The 18,103-nt window shown below is 33.8% G+C and overlaps 1 protein-coding gene across 8 annotated transcripts in view; it reads left to right on the plus strand.

The window, feature by feature from the left end:
* The window catches only part of CadN (neural cadherin), an 835,618-nt gene that overhangs the window by 167,834 nt on the left and 649,681 nt on the right, over positions 1 to 18,103 (plus strand). For 5 of the 8 annotated variants that reach the window (XM_085956138.1, XM_085956137.1, XM_085956141.1 and 2 more), the window contains exon 3: positions 17,734 to 17,754. The exons of the other annotated variants lie outside the window; for them this stretch is intronic. In XM_085956138.1, coding sequence (XP_085812264.1) covers positions 17,734 to 17,754 — 21 coding nt within the window. The remainder of the gene's footprint in view (positions 1 to 17,733; positions 17,755 to 18,103) is intronic. 8 annotated transcript variants of the gene reach the window in all.

The following is an 18,103-nucleotide window of genomic DNA, read 5'->3' on the forward strand; positions in this document are numbered from 1 at the left end:
GATATGATGATTGATATCTTAATTAAATGATAATTCACGCATAGAATTTTGCTTTATAATTATTTTATGTGTGTTTCCTGACTTAGACTTACAAAATGGCTTTTTATCCAATATGACGAAGGGTTCCATGTTACTTGGGTACCACAAAAGGAGGTCGCGATCAGTGCTTCATAATATGCTGAGTGCCGACAACTCAATAAATCAACTGGATTTATTTAAAAAATCTCTAAAAATATACGGAATACCCTTAATCCTGGGGTTTCGTGGAAACCACTTGTCGCACTACACTAAAACCACACTGCCCTTAACCTTAGCGATAGGTAGGGGGGCCCGTCACAGATGCTGGCCTAGGGGCCCACTTCAGGGGGTGGGGCGATGATGCATATAGATATAATTTATATTAGCTAGTAGTAGTTTTAAATGCGTAGTGAAAATTACTGCAACACTACATAATATTATTATATACATTAAATTTGATCATCGAGTATTCATTTAGTAGAAATAATGTAGGTTTTCAAATTTGGAATATTTGGCGTGACAAAAATAGGTTAGATGGAAAAATATGTAACTCTTGTGATTTTATTATATACCTCGTACTACCTACTAGCGATCGCCCATGTAAAACACGGAAAAAAGTAGACAGATAGGTATATGCGATGCATAAGTTCGATTTCTAGGCGCGCGCTTTTCAACCTGCGCCTCATATTGTTGCAAGTGTGAATTTAGATTTTTTAGAATTTTAGAATTATTGTATCTTTTGAATTATCGAGTATCGAGATGAAAGTCGATTTAAAATCCACGAAGCTAATAGTAATGATGTAATCTATAGGCTGCACAAGTTTCACTTCTTCGTAGGGACGTCTTGACTGATGATCGTCACGGCTTTTCTCCATCCCGCTCGGCATTTCTTCGCACGCAAAGCTTTCTACAATCTGAAACCTGTGGCACACTTGATTTATTTTGGTCTGTCCATCTGAAGAGAGCCTGCCTGACCCAACACCACGAGTTCTTCTCTACGGGCTATATGACCAAAGACGAAGACAAACCGAGGATAGTCGTTCTCTAATCTGGTGATTATTGCTAATGATGTCGTTGGTACGTTTGGCAATCCACGAGATTCTCAGCATCCGCCTCCAGCGCCACAATTCAAAAGTGTCTAGCCTCTGTCTTTCTCTCGCATTTACGCCCCAGAAGCATAATATACAAGATCTTAACTAGACACATTTTAGTGGTTTTGGTAATATTTTTGCTCGCTTTGATATGGTAAGTCTCGCAATCACCTTTTTCAGATATGGCTTTATATTGATCCAGTAATTTTTGAATCATAATTAATAATTAGATAGCTACCTAATATAAAAATGGCACCTTTCCTTCTCAAATTATCAATCATATCGCAAATTTTTCACAAACTTCGCCAGCTTTGCCAGAATGCTACGTTAGGCCCGTTTCAGACGGGACATCGGTGTCGCGCTCAATATAATATTGGAAACCTTTGTATTATGTTAATGAACGCCCCAGAGCTAATGAGTCAACGCATAATTTCGCGTTATATATTAGAACATAAAACTGGCTGCGGTAATAAAAACAAGTGTATCGGCGGCTTGATAATATAGCAGCCGACGGAAAAGTGTACCGGACACGCGTTGACTCATTAGCTCTGGGGCGTTCATAAACATAATACAACGGCCCGTTTATTCTAATACAAAGGCCTCATATATTATATCGAGCGCGACACCGGTGTCCCGTCTGAAACGGGCTTTAATTTTATTTTTTGTCAGTGGCTATCATAACATAACAATACCGCAACGTTATCATGTTTCGTCGCATTACCGCAAAATAAAGAGGAAAAATTGTAGAGTAGAGTAGTTCTCGCGTTGTATTGTATGACAACTGTAACCATGAATAGTGTGCCTAACCCAATTATCGTACGTTTTTTTTAATACAAGCTCTGTCGGTAAGTTGCAGATACTTCATAAATTTAATTTTCATTCTTAATTTTTACAGCGCAAGCATACAAGCTTTTAATTCGTAGTTTGTAAACCCTACGTAACGTTGGTAATATGGAGCATAAGAAATAATTAAGCACTAATTAGAATAGTTGACTTTAATACGTTTCTCAGTGCTTACTTATATAGCTACTGGTGATAGGACTGATTATGAGAATTAGGTAGTGCGTTTAAAGCTCTCTTACGGCTCTTGAACAAAAGCTTTTCAATTAAATTCTATTAACTGTTTTAATCGTGGAACTGAGTAAGAATAAAGTTTATTATGTGCTCATTTTCCGTACTGAAGTTTTGTGATATTATTATAATATTGTAATAACATGCGAATGCAGTTATATTTTTAATAATCTACTCTAGTGATATTCAACCTTTTTTTAGTTGGCGGAACCCTTGCAGCATAGTTTAATTTCTTCTTATGGAACCCCTACTCACACGAGACATTAAGATCCAGAGGAGCAAATTAAAAAAAGATGTGTAAATCATTAAGCAGTTACATAACTAACTCAAACTCAGATTTCCATCCCTTACTATTTTACCACATTTTCATTATGTCTGCACTACCTGCATGTAAAAACAATATAAAATATCTGATATTATAATAATCAATCTTATAGCAATTTAGGTTAGTTTAGTTAATTTATAAACCCTATTCATCTGTGAACTTATCTATTAAGGAAATAACGATTTTTAGTCGGTGACGAGGTTCCTTCTACATATTTCTCAGATGCTGCGTCCATGAGTAAATCGATGGGCCAACACAAAGATATACTTACACATTATGACCTAGTCGAAACTTTGTGGTGCCAATTAAGGATGGAGGAGGGTATATTATGAAATAAGCAATATAACACTTTTAACTCCAAAATCAATAAAAAAAACGATTTAAAATGCTGTTTCGTATTCTAAGAGTTAATTATCTCGAGATATAAACTGTCAGGCGTAACGGTTTTTAACGTGGGTTCGGACAACCGTCAATTATTACACCTTTAGATAATTGTGGTGATTTGGAAAATTGATACTAACTAATCGAGTAAGCAACATGTTTAAAAAAAACAAAGGAAATGTACCTTCATACAAAGTAGGTACCTACTATAATATTACATTATTATACACGCCATAATAATATATACAATTACTAACTGATATATCGCACCCTCGTAACTAAACTGCCACAATCCAAAAACGTCAAACAGAGAAAATCAGCTTTGAAGTTTTTACCCTTCGCATTTTTGTACTGTATTTTTTAAATATGTTTAGATATTGAATGAAGTTTTGACTTAAATTTGAAGACTTACGAGATATGAAATTTGCGGTACATATACTATGAACAATAGACAATGATACGTAGTAATTAACTCAGAACACGTAAATTTGGACTTGTGGCGGTTTAGTAGCGAGGGTGCGTATAGCCGCATATATAATCACCGATATTTTTTTAGATTAAAGGTGACATAAAAAATACTGTGACATTACAATTTATATAACCGCATTGTATACAGAATTGACCAGAGCGATATCCGCGTTATTTCGGATCAAGAAAAATAACAGACACGTGTTAACTAGTTGGAATACCCCTGTTACCACCCCACCCAACATAATAGTAGGTATTATATTGTATACATTCAAATAATTAGTAATACGTTGAAGATAACAATTAATCAGATCTGTGAGTATAATATATTGATAACGCAGATTCCTGTTATTACAGAGAATTTGTTGGCTTGTAGACATAAAAGAGTTTTTGTGAAATTTACTATTTGCAGTTTACTAAAAATTGCGTTTTTAATAATGAAGTTTAAAACAATTAACTAACATTTAACTGACTGTGTGTGTGTGGTAGAAGCGTTGCATTGAACTTGAAAGATAATAATATGATTGCAAGGAGAGCATGACGTTTAGCCGGCATATTTTATATTATTACTGGAGATGATATCTTCTCATTTCTTTTAATTGCTATGAATGTTCATCAGAGCATATTGTCACTAATCGGTATAAACTTTTATTAACTGCATGTGTATGAGTCGGTTCAATGACCCTATCTAAGTTTGCAGTACTTTTTATTAGGCTTACCTATTAACTCCTGTCTCTAGCGCGACCATTACAATAATTAATTTACTTGATGAGGCATGCAGATGTCGGTTATGGAGATTGTCGAAACACATGTCTAAAGCTATTTATACATTTAAAATTTAGATGCTGTATTAAAAATATTATTTTATTGTAAGGTACCTACTAAGAAAGTTTTACTGTTTTAGTATATTGTAATAAAGTGATCTAAGTACCTATGTCGATAAAACTAAACTTGTGTATTTTATGAATAAAATGGTTTCGTCACATAATTGATACAAAATAGTTGATGTTCGTTAAACCCAAAACTTATCGATACCATTATTATAAAAAGAATTTGTCAATATGCCAAGACTCATATTGAAATGTAGATAGAGTTCAGTTTTCAACGACAAATGTAGGTACAAAAAATTATAAAATAGACACCTGCATATACGTTAGCAAAATATAACAACATTTCTGTTAAAACAAGAACACACAATATGCAATAGTGACTCTTATTGTAATATATGTAGAGCTTATTATACAACTATGTATATTATTTATCCGTTTATGTTGTTTATGAAAATACAGGTGCATTTCTATGTGGAACTCCCCAGAGTAGAAATACACAATAGAAGTAAATAATTTAGTTATTAGTCGTGAAAATTCGACAATAATATTCTTATCTCGATGAATTGATAAGAGGTACCTATACTCTATAGAATTTTGAAAGATAATATTTTTATTAACATGGTTTGTTACATACATATATACTTGATGATAACATTATTTGTCTATTGTATTAAACCAATTAATTAACTACTTACATAAAACAATAGAATGTAGGAATTAATTTATAATTGCTCAATTTAATTAACAGTGGAATTTTTATTGTCTCAGTATCTACACGTAGAAATTTAGATATAATTATAATAGGTATCCACAGGGAACACAAAATTTGGCCTACCCTGGGTGTGGTATAATAAATAACAGGATATGAATCTCGAGTATTAAAAAATATGGTATTTTCTACTTATATCATAATGATAAATGCATTAAAATTTATAACATAAATGTAACTCACATTCAATATTTTTAGACAGTCGGCAGGCTTTTTTATTTTCCTTAGGTTTTATGGCCTGACCGTTATGAATTACCCTGCTTCAAAGTCCATGTGTGATTGTTTTTTACATTTATGTACATATTATTAATATAGTCTGTGGGTATCTATATATATGTACATCATCATCAGGCTGTGTAAATCCAGCGTCTCCAAGTTGATTCCATTCCACTCGGGCGTTGCCACGTAATTCCTCAGAAGTCAGAACCTAAAATACTTTGTCAATTCTGCAATCTCCTAGGTCAGTGGTCGGCAACCCAAATGCATCGGCCTGCATGCATGAAGTTTTTAATTTTATGCACATTTCCGAATTTTTTCAGTTAAACGACTTCGAACGAGTTTATAATAATATTTCACAATTGAGTTGCTCACAGTAGTACGTTGTACCGAAAACGCATAGAAGAGCGAATGCGACTTTTTTCATACAATGAAATCTGTTTGGGAGTTCATTCCACATGTCAAGATAATCGACTTCGTTTTTTATAATTTCATATCTGCCAGTTTTGAAGCTTAATTTCCAAATTTCAGAATTATTGTTAAATTCTATTAACTCTAAATCAACATACTTACTCAATGTTCAAAAATTCAAAATATTCTTTATAAATTTTGTAACTGTCTTTAATAGCAGCCTGCAAAATATATTTAAACATGGGTGAGTGTTTTTGTAAATCGTTAAATCTCTTTTTAAAGTACCAAAAATATTAATAAATCGTCATTTTCGAGGCGTGCCACCAAAAATCCTTTCGCGTGCCACCTAGTGGCACGCATGGTCCATGTTGCCGGGCGCTGTCCTAGGTCTACCTAGTAACGTTTTATATCTCTAATATCACTAGACCAAGGTTAAAAAAACGCAGCGAGCGAACGGTTTTTATAAGATATTAAATGTAAAAATAAAACTATAGTAGGCATTATCAATTTTTAATTATTATAAAAGATATTTCACGCACAGCTTCTCTTGATGTTTATCACGATAAAAATAACACTGTTTCGCTAAAGTTATGGAAATGGCTACAATTAAGATTACCAATAGAATTGTAGCAAAATGGCTTATCTGTCGTCAATTTGAAGAGACCACTCGAACGGAAAATAATGAGAAAGAAAGCTTAACAAAGCTCTCTACTTCGATTCTGGAGGGCAAAACGTGTACTTGTGAAATAATCTAAATTCTAAAAATGTTACGCAATTCCAATGATATTAATATTATGTTCTTCTGCACGGCCGGATTAATATCTCCAGGGGCCATTAGCACTTAGAATTTTGGTGCCCCCTCATATCTAGCGCTTGAAATAAAAAAAATACGAACCGAAGCGCTCGATAATTTTTCGAAAATATTTATAATTTTATGTATAAGTTACCTACATATTTTATATAAAAAAATAATGGTGTTATACGGTCTATCTAGCTCAGGTTGTTAAATTATTTTATCTACGAAACGGATCGATAATTTAAACAATTTCATGAACCAGAACGGCGCTCCGGTACAGTTCGAGCCCTGAATTTAAATCTAATAAAAAAGAAAAAATATATTTTTCGAAATGAAAAAAAAATACATTGAGATAGAATAAATACTTTTAATATAATTGACATCGACGACACCAATAATTCTTTCACAATATTGTATGATAATTGTGTCGGCGTATTGCAAATGCTTCATAGTCATAGGCATCATATAATTTATATTATTATATTCAGTCTGTACACGACAAGGATTTTAATAATTACTTGTTAAAAATTAAAAAAAATATATTAAATTTCCGTGGTGCCCCTTTCTCGTAATGCCCTATTTACGTGGTTATTTTGCTTATAGGTTAATCCAGCACTGCTCTTCTGTGTGACAAAAGTGCAAGACCGTCCCTTGCACACCGCAGACTCAATCACACCGCATACGTTTTTTGTTCATTTTTTAAATCGTTTCATTTTAAGTTCTAACCTAACTTTAAATATCGTCTCTGTTCTGGCAGAACACACTAACTGGAGAATACTAGTTTTGAGTAATTTGACTTTGAAGTTGTTAAAATGTTTGAAATGGTCTATCATGTGAGTTTATTAAGTAATCGTAAAAAGGATGACTTTAAAATAAAGACTGTTTATTTATTAAGAACGTTTCCAGACGGTAAGGTTTGAAATAAGGAACATTTTGGTATAACTAACTCAATATGTCATTTTTTCGAATTAGTGTCTTCTGCCAGAACAGTGACGATATGATGTTGGTAAATCCCCATAGGCTGTGTGAACTGTCAGCTTTCTTACGGATACCTACATAAATGTCTTAAAATAAATCGATTATATCTGTACCCGAGAAGCATACGGATGCAAGTCCAAAACATGAAATGTTCAGGAGAGCCAAAAAACTATTTTTTTTTATGTTAAGCTCTTATAACTTTTAGAAATATTTATACAGATTGATAAAAAAAATAAGTTATGAATATCAATTAATTTTGAATAAGAATTGTGTTTTTTTTTTGATTTTTTATATGTAGAAGACATAGAAAAAAAATATTTAAAAATATAGGTATTGACTTCAGTGGACTTGAGTCCTTATGCTTGAAAATGAAATTGAAAATTTGACTGAATTGACTGGCAGTACATGACTGTTAGTAGCAGTTGTTTAAACATTTTACGATTATTTGGTGCGAAGAATTCTTGGGTGCCGATCCAGATACCAAAAAGATGAATACATTTAGAGGTAGAAAATGAAGGTGCTTAAAAATAAATATTTTTTCTATTACATATTCTACAAAAAAAAAAAAAAAATCTGCTTATCTGCGTTTGCGTTTGCACAAAGTATTTTATATTATAGACAACATTTGATTTTTTCTTCTACCGGAAAAATGTGCCGGGGCACAGCCACAACGTCTCGCGGCACATTAGTGTGCCGCGTTACAACGGTTGCGGAGCACTGATCTACAGGATCCATGTGTGTATAATACTGTTATGTTAATGAAAAGTTAGAAAGCTTTCATTATAGGTTATTAAGAACTCCGATGCAATTATAAAGTTTTTTTATTAACATTAAGAAATCAAAAAATTCATAAACAAATATTTAACTTTCAATGTCTTCATCACCCGATTGAGGATACTCCGGCATATTATTTTTGTGAGCTAAGTTTTTGTAAAAAAAAGTGCAGTGGTTCTGGGATCCACTGCAACATTTTTTGCAGATCTGCAAACTAAGCGGTGTTATTCACTTCACATATTACACTTGGAGTAGTCAAAACACCTCTCTTTTTTCTTCTTACGGCAAGTTGTTTGAAACAATTTTGCTGAAAAGTGTTTTTGTATAATAATACTCCCGGCATATTAGCGTCAGCTCGCAGCTAGACCACTGTGTATAATAGGAAATCCTCACCATTAACATTCTTTTTTCGTACGACAAAATGTGATTGGGAACCAGTATAAAGTGATGCCATATTCAGTTATCAGACCAGATAGTTATTTCTTCCACATCATCTCCCATGGCATCATATATCCATTTAAGGATACAAGACGCCACTTAATTTTCCTCCCTGGCACCAACTGTCTCATTCCAGATACAGCAATATGCCTTTTCATTTGTGCTGTCAAGAATAGTTTTGTTCAAAACCCACAATTTTTTTTAAATAAAATGATTAGGCATTTGTAAAAAACGGACAGGGAAGACATTTCTGCATATCAACCATTAATATGACTTCAGAAGATGTAGTCTTTGCTCGAAACTTTTTCAAATCGTATAGTAATTTTGCTTCGTTGATATGTTAATTTTTTTCTTCCTCGAGCTTTGGTTTGTCCGTCTCGTTTGCATTTTTTAATTTATGATAAATTGGTCACAGACATCACAGGTATCGTTACTTGGTGGATGAAAACTCAAGTTGAATTTTTCATTAAAATTTTTGCAGTAGAGCCATTATTTTGCATGATTTTCAAGATGCATTTCTGTGTACAGTTGGTTAAATTCAAATCACGCTTACATTCAAATGAGTGCCCAGATATTTTTGGGAAATGATATAATATGACTGACTAAAGATTTGATAATATTATCATCCAGCTTATTTGCTGGGGGATGCCGACCCCTACCATCTGGAGGCAGAACCGAGCCCGTGCACTGAAGCTTTTTATTTATTGCGAGGGTGACTAATTTGTCACTGAGATTAAAAGTGTTGAGAAACATTGTCTTGCATACTCTTATCTTATTTTGATTCATCCCTACAACCAAAAAATAACATCTTGTGTATTTTCTGATAATCGGCTTTAAATTATTCCTTGGCCGTAATCGTTCAATGATTTCAATATCTATCAATGACACAATAAGTTGACGACGTAAATCCCAACTTTCCGTTTTCCAAAACCTCTCGTGTACATTAATTCTTTATTGGTTTGTTATCAAATTACAGTCTCTCTGACAACGCTGATTGCATCTACTTTTCAATGCTTTGGCCGGTATCCACTTACTGCTAACAGCAGACTTGTATTGAACTCCTGTAAGGTGTTTGGTTTTTGCCCGCTGTCTATTCTATTTAGCCTGATTAATCACACGTTTTCTCCCAACTGATTTCTTTTGAGCTGATGATTCTTCCAAAATTAGATTGTCAGTCTCTTCTAAACGAATGGGGGTGGGGATTTCTTCTAAATGAACCGGGGGAATAATAAAGTGTTTATTGTCCGACTTGGTAGAGCTATTGATGGTCTATTCAGGATCTTTGTCAGAGTCAGAGTCGTATATTGGATCAACTAATGTAAGCCTTGCTGAATTTTGATCCGGGGATTTCTTCGACGTTGAAGGCAATTCAATTTCAGTCAGAATATTCTGTACATAAATAAGAATATTTTTAGTATTGTACGGATTGAAAATTGTACGTGCTACGGATAAAACAGTATAAAGATCTAAGTACATATGGCAACATCGTTTTTTTTTCCAAAATTTATAAATGAAAAATGTACTCACCCCGGGACATGCTTTGTACCTATTGCGTTTCCTCTTTGAGAAGAAACAAGAATATAATGATCAATAATGATGCGTAAGTCAAAAGCATAGACAGTTACCATAGAAGCAGACGGATGTACATTGGACTTGAGTCGGAATGCAACTGATTTTACTGATTCATAAGGATGCAAGTCCATGTACACCCTTCTGCTTCTAATGAGTTATGGTTGTTGCATCCGTATACATCATTGAAAATCCTTTATTCTTTAAGATAGGACTTGCATCTCTCTGCCACTGATAAACATGGTCATTAACTATAAGTTGTCATCATTAACTCATTTCTCCAAATTTTGGACTTGCATCCGTATGCTTCTCGGGTACAGATATTATATCGAGACGATCGAGACTTAGTTCGTTGCCCTTTCAGGGTGTAGCATTTTCGTGTCGTGTAACACGGCAGGCAGAGTTGATTATTTCTGTTGCCATTATAAACAAATAATAATGCAATTGTAGGCAGGCGCATGCGCAGTCTCCCTAATGTATACGCATGGCGGATCCAGTCGAATCAGAGAATAAAAGAATATAAACGGATGTTGAAAAAACAAACTTTTGTGTACACATGCATAATGTCTGAATGCAAGCACCCGGCTTTGTTTTTTGACGTCACACCGGATATTGGCCTCTGCCCCCCTTTTTAATAGACCAGTTGACAACGTTATTAAAATATATATTTACCAAATGAAGACACGTGATTTGGGTTTGCTTCAATCATCTCTATATTATAATAGTAATATGCGTTTTGGTATTTATTATTTTCTATAATAGGAACATTGTACTTAATTTGAAATAGGAACCCACTCCCAATTAAAATCTAGATTGCTTGCCATAGAATGAAGGCAAGTATGGCCAAAATGCCACATAGTAATTTTAATGGTTAACAATTTATAATGCCACGAGCCCCCCACCGAGCATAGATGTAGTAAACACCTGACAATAACGTTAAGTATAGAGACAGGTAGTGCATAAATGTGGCTAAATATAATGAATATATTTATCTACTTAGTTCTTTAAATAATTAATATTTTTCCCAATTAGGTTGGTAACTAATTTTGTGTCAGTGTGCATTTCCATTAGTGAGTGTGCATGGAGACTGTACTAAATAGTACAAAACTTAGATCATTTTGAATTTTAATAAATCCTCTATTTTCCTATGTATAAATATATTCCATATTTTTGTCGATTATTATTTTATTAGAATATACGTTTAATAACAACCAAGGTAAAGTACCTAACTAGTTTGTTTTTAAATAACAGTTCACACCCGTTCTCCAGGACCGTTTTCCCGAGTGCTTTCTCTCCGGGCGGTCACACTCAGCCTCTCTGTATCTTTCTTGATAGTATCCTCCCCGAGTGGCTCAGGCGCTGACTTCTACAGGGGTTCCTTCGTATACTTTATAGAGAGGAGATTAAATGCAACATTAATACGGATTCGCCATTAAGCACCAATAGCTACTAAAACCAGCTAAGGACCCATCTGCGTGATAAGTGTATCTTTCGGAGTATTATAAACCTCCACGGTGAAGAGGTATCGTAATAATACTCCGATGAGTACGTGGCATGGATCCAAATTCACACGTATCGATTGAAAAAAGTGTCAATAAAATTCCACGCAGATAGTTGTGTTTGGAATTTGAATTCGCGATCCAGATCAGATCAGATCCACAACACGATAACATCCATACAACATCGGCTAGTTAGTATCTGCTCTTGTATAGAACAAATTTGAATTTATATTTTCAAACACATTTACAAAAACATAAAACTGTTTGCATAGCACAAATGCAAATACAGATAATTTAATATTTAATTCATTATCAGTACCATGAAGTGAAACCACCTTTTTAATAACTGTTAAAAGTAGGGTGGATTTTCCCTATAATTCAGGGTTTTATTTATTTGCCAAGCTGGGGGTCGGCCCCTCCATTGTCATCCAAAAAGGCAAATTTAATGTTTTTTTTTCAAATTGCAACAATTGAACAAGTCAAGCCAGCCAGTGGCGTTCACGTATAATACATTTGTATTGATTTAGCGAAATATTATGTTGTTTATTTGTCAAAATAAACAATCAAAACTAGGGAAACATCGGGAATCAAACCAGCAACTAACCAATAAGAATCGTAACACACTACTATCCGATTTACGGTGGCCGGTTATATTAGTATGTTTGTGTCAATGACATTAATATGGACGAATCATCTGAAAAAGAAAATGACACTCACTTTATTGTCGGGTCTGCCGAATGGCATAATCTGTTCTAACGCCATTACAATAAAGGTGATATTGCTATAAATTCCTGATGCTTTTTGTTGGGTCTGCCGAATGGCATAATCTGTTCTAACGCCATTACAATAAAGGTGATATTGCTATAAATTCCTGATGCTTTTTGTTGGGTCTGCCGAATGGTTCGGTTCGAACGGGTTCGCTCAAATGAACATTGACATTAGAAACACTGCTCTAACGCCATTATAATAAAGGTCATATTGCTATAAATTCCCGATGCGTGATATCGCATAATGGAAATTGTGTGACGTCTACCAATACATGCGAATGCGCGAATTTACTTGCTAGCTACTGTATTGAGTGCGTCGTCCATTAATAATGTCATTGGTTTGTGTATAATATAAATTTTTTAGTATATTCCAATGAAAATGGTACCTATATTATCGTTTTAATAACTCAAGTTATAATATCTAATTCTCCTGTCTACGGTGAATTATAAACGATAAACAACTTATGTTTTGAATATTTGATTTATAGTTTTATGAATAATTATTCCACGTCGATTTTTATACTTCAATGATTCAGTCTCCCTTACGTAGTTCTTCTATTGAGATGCGGAATACCTTCACACAGGCACTGAATCAGTAGAGACTACCTACCAATATTTTATGCTGAGTACCTAATCAATTTTTCTTATATTATATGTAATTTATTTTTAATGTTTTTATGGTTCTAAATGATTATGTGTATATGTATATAATATTATACACTATTAAAATCAAAACTAAAAACTAAATAAATGCTTTATAGTATGTTGGATATTTTGCATTATTAATAAACTAAAAGTCATGTACCCGCCACGTATGTGCCACTGCGCTTAAATCGATAAGGGATGTTTTGTAAGGGAGTCCTAGTCAGGATGACCTTGGTGGCTGAAGATAATTAATTCGAGGCTGGTATTCGCTGCGGACAGATGTGTGTTGTTTCACTCCCCCACTGCGCAAATGGATTGTGATCAAGTTTTCCCTTTGATAGAATATATTTGCAACCTGCTTTTGAAAGGGGGGTAGTTGGATGATGCTTTATATATGAAATATTTGATTCTATTATTGATAAGGGTGAAAACCATTGAATGAAATGAACGTTTCGGCGTATCTCATCTAAATTCTGGATTAATTATTATTCCAGCATCAAGTAGTATTTATGTTAGGATTTAAAACTACACATAGTAAAATGTGTCAGATTCTATTCGATATTGATCGTAAATATTACTGACTCCCGCTGACTTCACACTTCATTATAATTTTATTAGCAAGAGTATAATATTAACTTTTTATAAAACCATATTACATATACCGGCATCCATCAATAAGAGAATGAGATGTCATAATAATTAAAAAATATGTGTAATTATGTGTTTTAAATAAATTAAAATTATGTGTTTGTGTCCTGTCACTTTGTTATGGTACATTATTATTTACAAATACGTAGCTACAAAAGTTTTAGGTCGGTATAGTGACATCTCTCGATAGTTTAAAAAATTGAATAGGTAATGGAACATTGCATTCTCAAATCAAAACTTCCAGCCTACTAGAGGTGGCACGTGACCTATCTGAGCGCACAGTGCAAGTTTGCATTTAAATATCTCAATAGTGTTTAATGAAATCAATAAGAATAGATAGATGTTATGATTCTATCACTGCTGCTAGGTTGAGATCCCCTCTGTTTCTTAGCAAATATGAAGGGGGTTATTCCCACGTAATGTATTATTCTTCTTTTGATGCCGCCTTCTATGCGTTGTACATTATCCTATTCCAATGGTTCTCATGTGCCGCCCTGGTGGCGGGCACCAACATCATTTTCAGTATTTAATTAAATTAACTGGGGTAACGTTAATTAATATGCGTTATTGGAAATGAGTCATGACCAAGTACATAAAAACCATTTTAATAATACCACGGTTGAAAAATTTTGGTCGAAGTTATATGTTGACCAAGAAACAAATCAATTCAAAGAATTGGCAACAATTGCTTTATTCCTACTACTGTATACTGTGAAAGATCATTCAGTGTAATGCACTTCATAAAAAAACAAATATGGAAGCCAGTTGAGAGGTGTAAACTTAGAAGCAGCCATGCCACTCGCATTGGAAAAAATGAGTATTGAGGAATTTCTATTTGCATTATTTTTAAATAAATAGATAGGTATGTACTAAACTGTTCAAATGTCTTTTATTAAATGGACTTGCCTATAAATAAATTGATCCATTTTTTAGTAAGTAAATAAAATTTAGCTTTTATTTTTTCAATCACAACAAAAAGTGAAATTTGGTGCGGCCACCAGACGTTTCCATAGAACACAGTTAAATTTTACGTGAGAACCACTGGACTCTAAACACACGGCGGTTATCGACAGTTAAAGTGATAAATATTATCACTTTAACATATTTATGTATTGAGGTAGTATAATTGTTACAATTTACAATAAGTTAGCCGTCAAAAATTTACTGTTAACTTTACTGTCAAAACTATTTCAATGGTCAAAACTGTCTATCTCGCTCTAAAAGTTAACACAGCCAAGAGAACATAACACTAAACATAGACGGTTAAGTTATTGTAACAATTAACTTCCTCAATACATAACTACCGTCGATAGCCGCCATGTGTATGTGTAGAGTAGACCCGCTAGGCCAGTCGTATGAGATCACCAATGCCTTGAACTTTCAGTTATGGAGGTTGTGTAGCCAAGAGAATCCCATGTTGTCTATGCTTCTCTTGCCCTTTACATTTCCTTGTATTATGGAGCAGTATTGATTTAATTTTTTATTGCAGAAAATATGGCCTCAGTATGCTGTTTTATTTGCTGGCGATAGTTATAAGTTCTCTTTTCTTATTGGTTCATATTAGAATCATTGACAATGTAATCTGCCCATGATATCCGGATATATGTGGATACCACCACATCTAGAAATCATCCAGTCTTCCGATGGCACATTCCTTTAACGTCCAGACTGCGACTTCGTAGACCAGCACGGATTTAACGGATATACGGACAATGGAGTAAATGACGAGTAAAATTAGTAAAACACTCAAATATCGCTAAAAAAATCAATGTATTCTAATATTTATAAGTACCTACCTACGCAATGATTTAAATTTTATAAAAATATATTCGATTTTATTAGTAAATTAATAATTAATTAGTAAACAAAAAAAATATAGAAGTGGGTTTCTTTCTGTGTATGACTGTAAGTAGATATAAAAACGAAAACGTGTTAAAGATTATATTATTTACAATATTTACGTTTGTATCATTCGCATTAAAGTTTAAACGTAAACTAAACGCGCACTGAATATTGTTTATGTTTGAGGTCACTCAGCAGACTTTGTATTTATTGCGTTTTATGGGTTGATCTTCATTAAGTTATAAACAAAAAATCTGCCATCAAAATCTTTGTATATGGCGACTGGCTTTTGCATTTCTTATTAATACTAATATGTTCTGTGGTTTTGTTAATGGAACATAATAAAACTTCCGCGTAGCGGTGTGGAACTACATAATTTAATATATAAAAGTGATATACAAGTCAATCATACAGCACCTACATATTATATAATATGTATGTACCTACCAACATTAATTTTAACATTTAGCTACGCCAAATTTCCAACAACACATTATGTTCTTATTAAGACAAGGAGGAAACACAAATACTAAGTCACAAAAGCACACCATTTATTTAAGATGTATGATTACTATAATAGTATAGGTCATAAACATGCGCATACGATTTGTCATTAGAGAGCCTATTTGTTACTCTTGACTGAGGTACACAAATGAAAATTAATGACACGGGATCATGTACGATGTACCCACACATACGCGTGCCACTCACTAATTCTATTAGAACTGTACCGCAGTAATAAAACAGCGGAATCGGGGAGCTGAATAAAAGATGACTTCGGGATAAAATTAGATTCCAAAATGTGAGGGGTTTGTTTGTTCAATGTTTATCACAGTAATGCAAAAATGAAGCTAATTTTCGCGAAAAGAGTTATTTGATCATTATGAACTATACAATCTGTAACATTATTAATCGCATCGAGTAAGATGTTAATCAAATTATCTATAATGCGTCCGGCGGCGAACTTTAGTATCTAGACTGTAATTTGTGTGGTGGATTACGGATCTTGGGGGAGGGGGCGGTTTAAACGGGAGCCAATCCAGGCACTAACCATGGTGTTGTTCAGCTTTATGGCTGGAGCAGGTCCCGGGTCATGCACTCATGCACTAGTTTGTAAATGGTTCTGTTTATCACTCGCTCAGTATTCCTTCCTACCAAGGACACTCCGTTGATGAGTCATCCTGTATGTGTTTACGGTTGTTAACTCTCAAGAGCCGGTATCTCGCTTGCACGACGGTCACACTGTATCAAGTTGACCCGGTCGTGGTCTACGAATAAGTGACTGTTTATCAATTAAGGTTGACTGAAGACCCGTAACTAGGTTGCGCATGGACTTCCAACAATAATTTGGATTATAGGTAGGAGGGAAATATTAGGATGAGAGCGACCATAATTAGCCCAACCAGCGTGTGTGAAAAGGTTTCAGTGATGATATTAATAATATGGAACTAACTGTATAATATATAAGCAATAATTAAGTTATTTTTTTCTGTTTTGCGACATTACTATTATAAATCATTAGTTGATCATATTTTTAAGTGAGTGTAATTTTTTTAAGAATACTTATGTAAAATGAGTGATGAGTTAGGTACGAGAATCACCCCCACAAAGGGGGGTTGACAGGACTCTAGCCTGGGGGCCCCGGCTCATGAGGGGCCCGGCGTGGCGGGTCGACCAGATAAGAGATATAAACACACATCACACATTTGTTCTAATAATAAAAAAGTCTCCTGCGGTGCTATTTTACTTCGTCAATATTAACATTAAATGGGCGGCTGTGCGCTGTAATTTTAGAAGATTTCGATATTCGACAACTCCATAATTCAAGTAGATGTAGGTATTCAAAAATACAAAAAATCGCTAAAATACACTGAATTACTGAATACCTACCATTAACACTACCTCGAACACCATTTGGAAAACCCTACTGTAAAGCGTCACAATGGCTTTAATCTTAGCGATATGTAAGGGGGGCCACTAAATAATATCCTAACCCTGGGGTCCGCTTTGGTATGTGGGGACCATGGGTAAGAATATAGTCATAGGGTATTTTTATACATCACCATATTGACTATTTTTGTTATAATAAATATTTGTACTTTACTGGTTGCTTCTTTTTACTTTTACTTTTTGACCACATTATACGCCGAAGATTTATTTATGTTTTATATTAATTTTTATTTTTATTTTTTTTCAGCAAGGGGTCACCTTATGTTATGTATGTAAATAAACCAACAGTTTTATTGAATGATATTGCCTATTAATAGTCATCTCTAATCAATGCAAGTCTATCATTAATTTCAGATACCTTCACTTAACAATATTGTATGTCATTTCTACGAAAACGCATGCATCTTGAATGTGTACTACAATTATATAGGCAGTACTTATTATGTGAATTACAATTCTAAGTTCAAGACAAATAGATAAAATTGAATATGTAAGTGAATATTTTTTTTGCCAATTAATTACTTATTATTTTTTTCAATTGTCACAAAGACAATATAGTCATTCAGACAATATAAAATATACCTATAGTACTTTATCCACAAAGTATAATATAATAA

Source organism: Rhyacophila brunnea, unplaced genomic scaffold (genome assembly GCF_057557595.1).
Source record: "Rhyacophila brunnea isolate RB1 unplaced genomic scaffold, BYU_Rbru_1.0 scaffold_5, whole genome shotgun sequence".
Classification (NCBI taxonomy): Eukaryota; Metazoa; Arthropoda; class Insecta; order Trichoptera; family Rhyacophilidae; genus Rhyacophila; species Rhyacophila brunnea.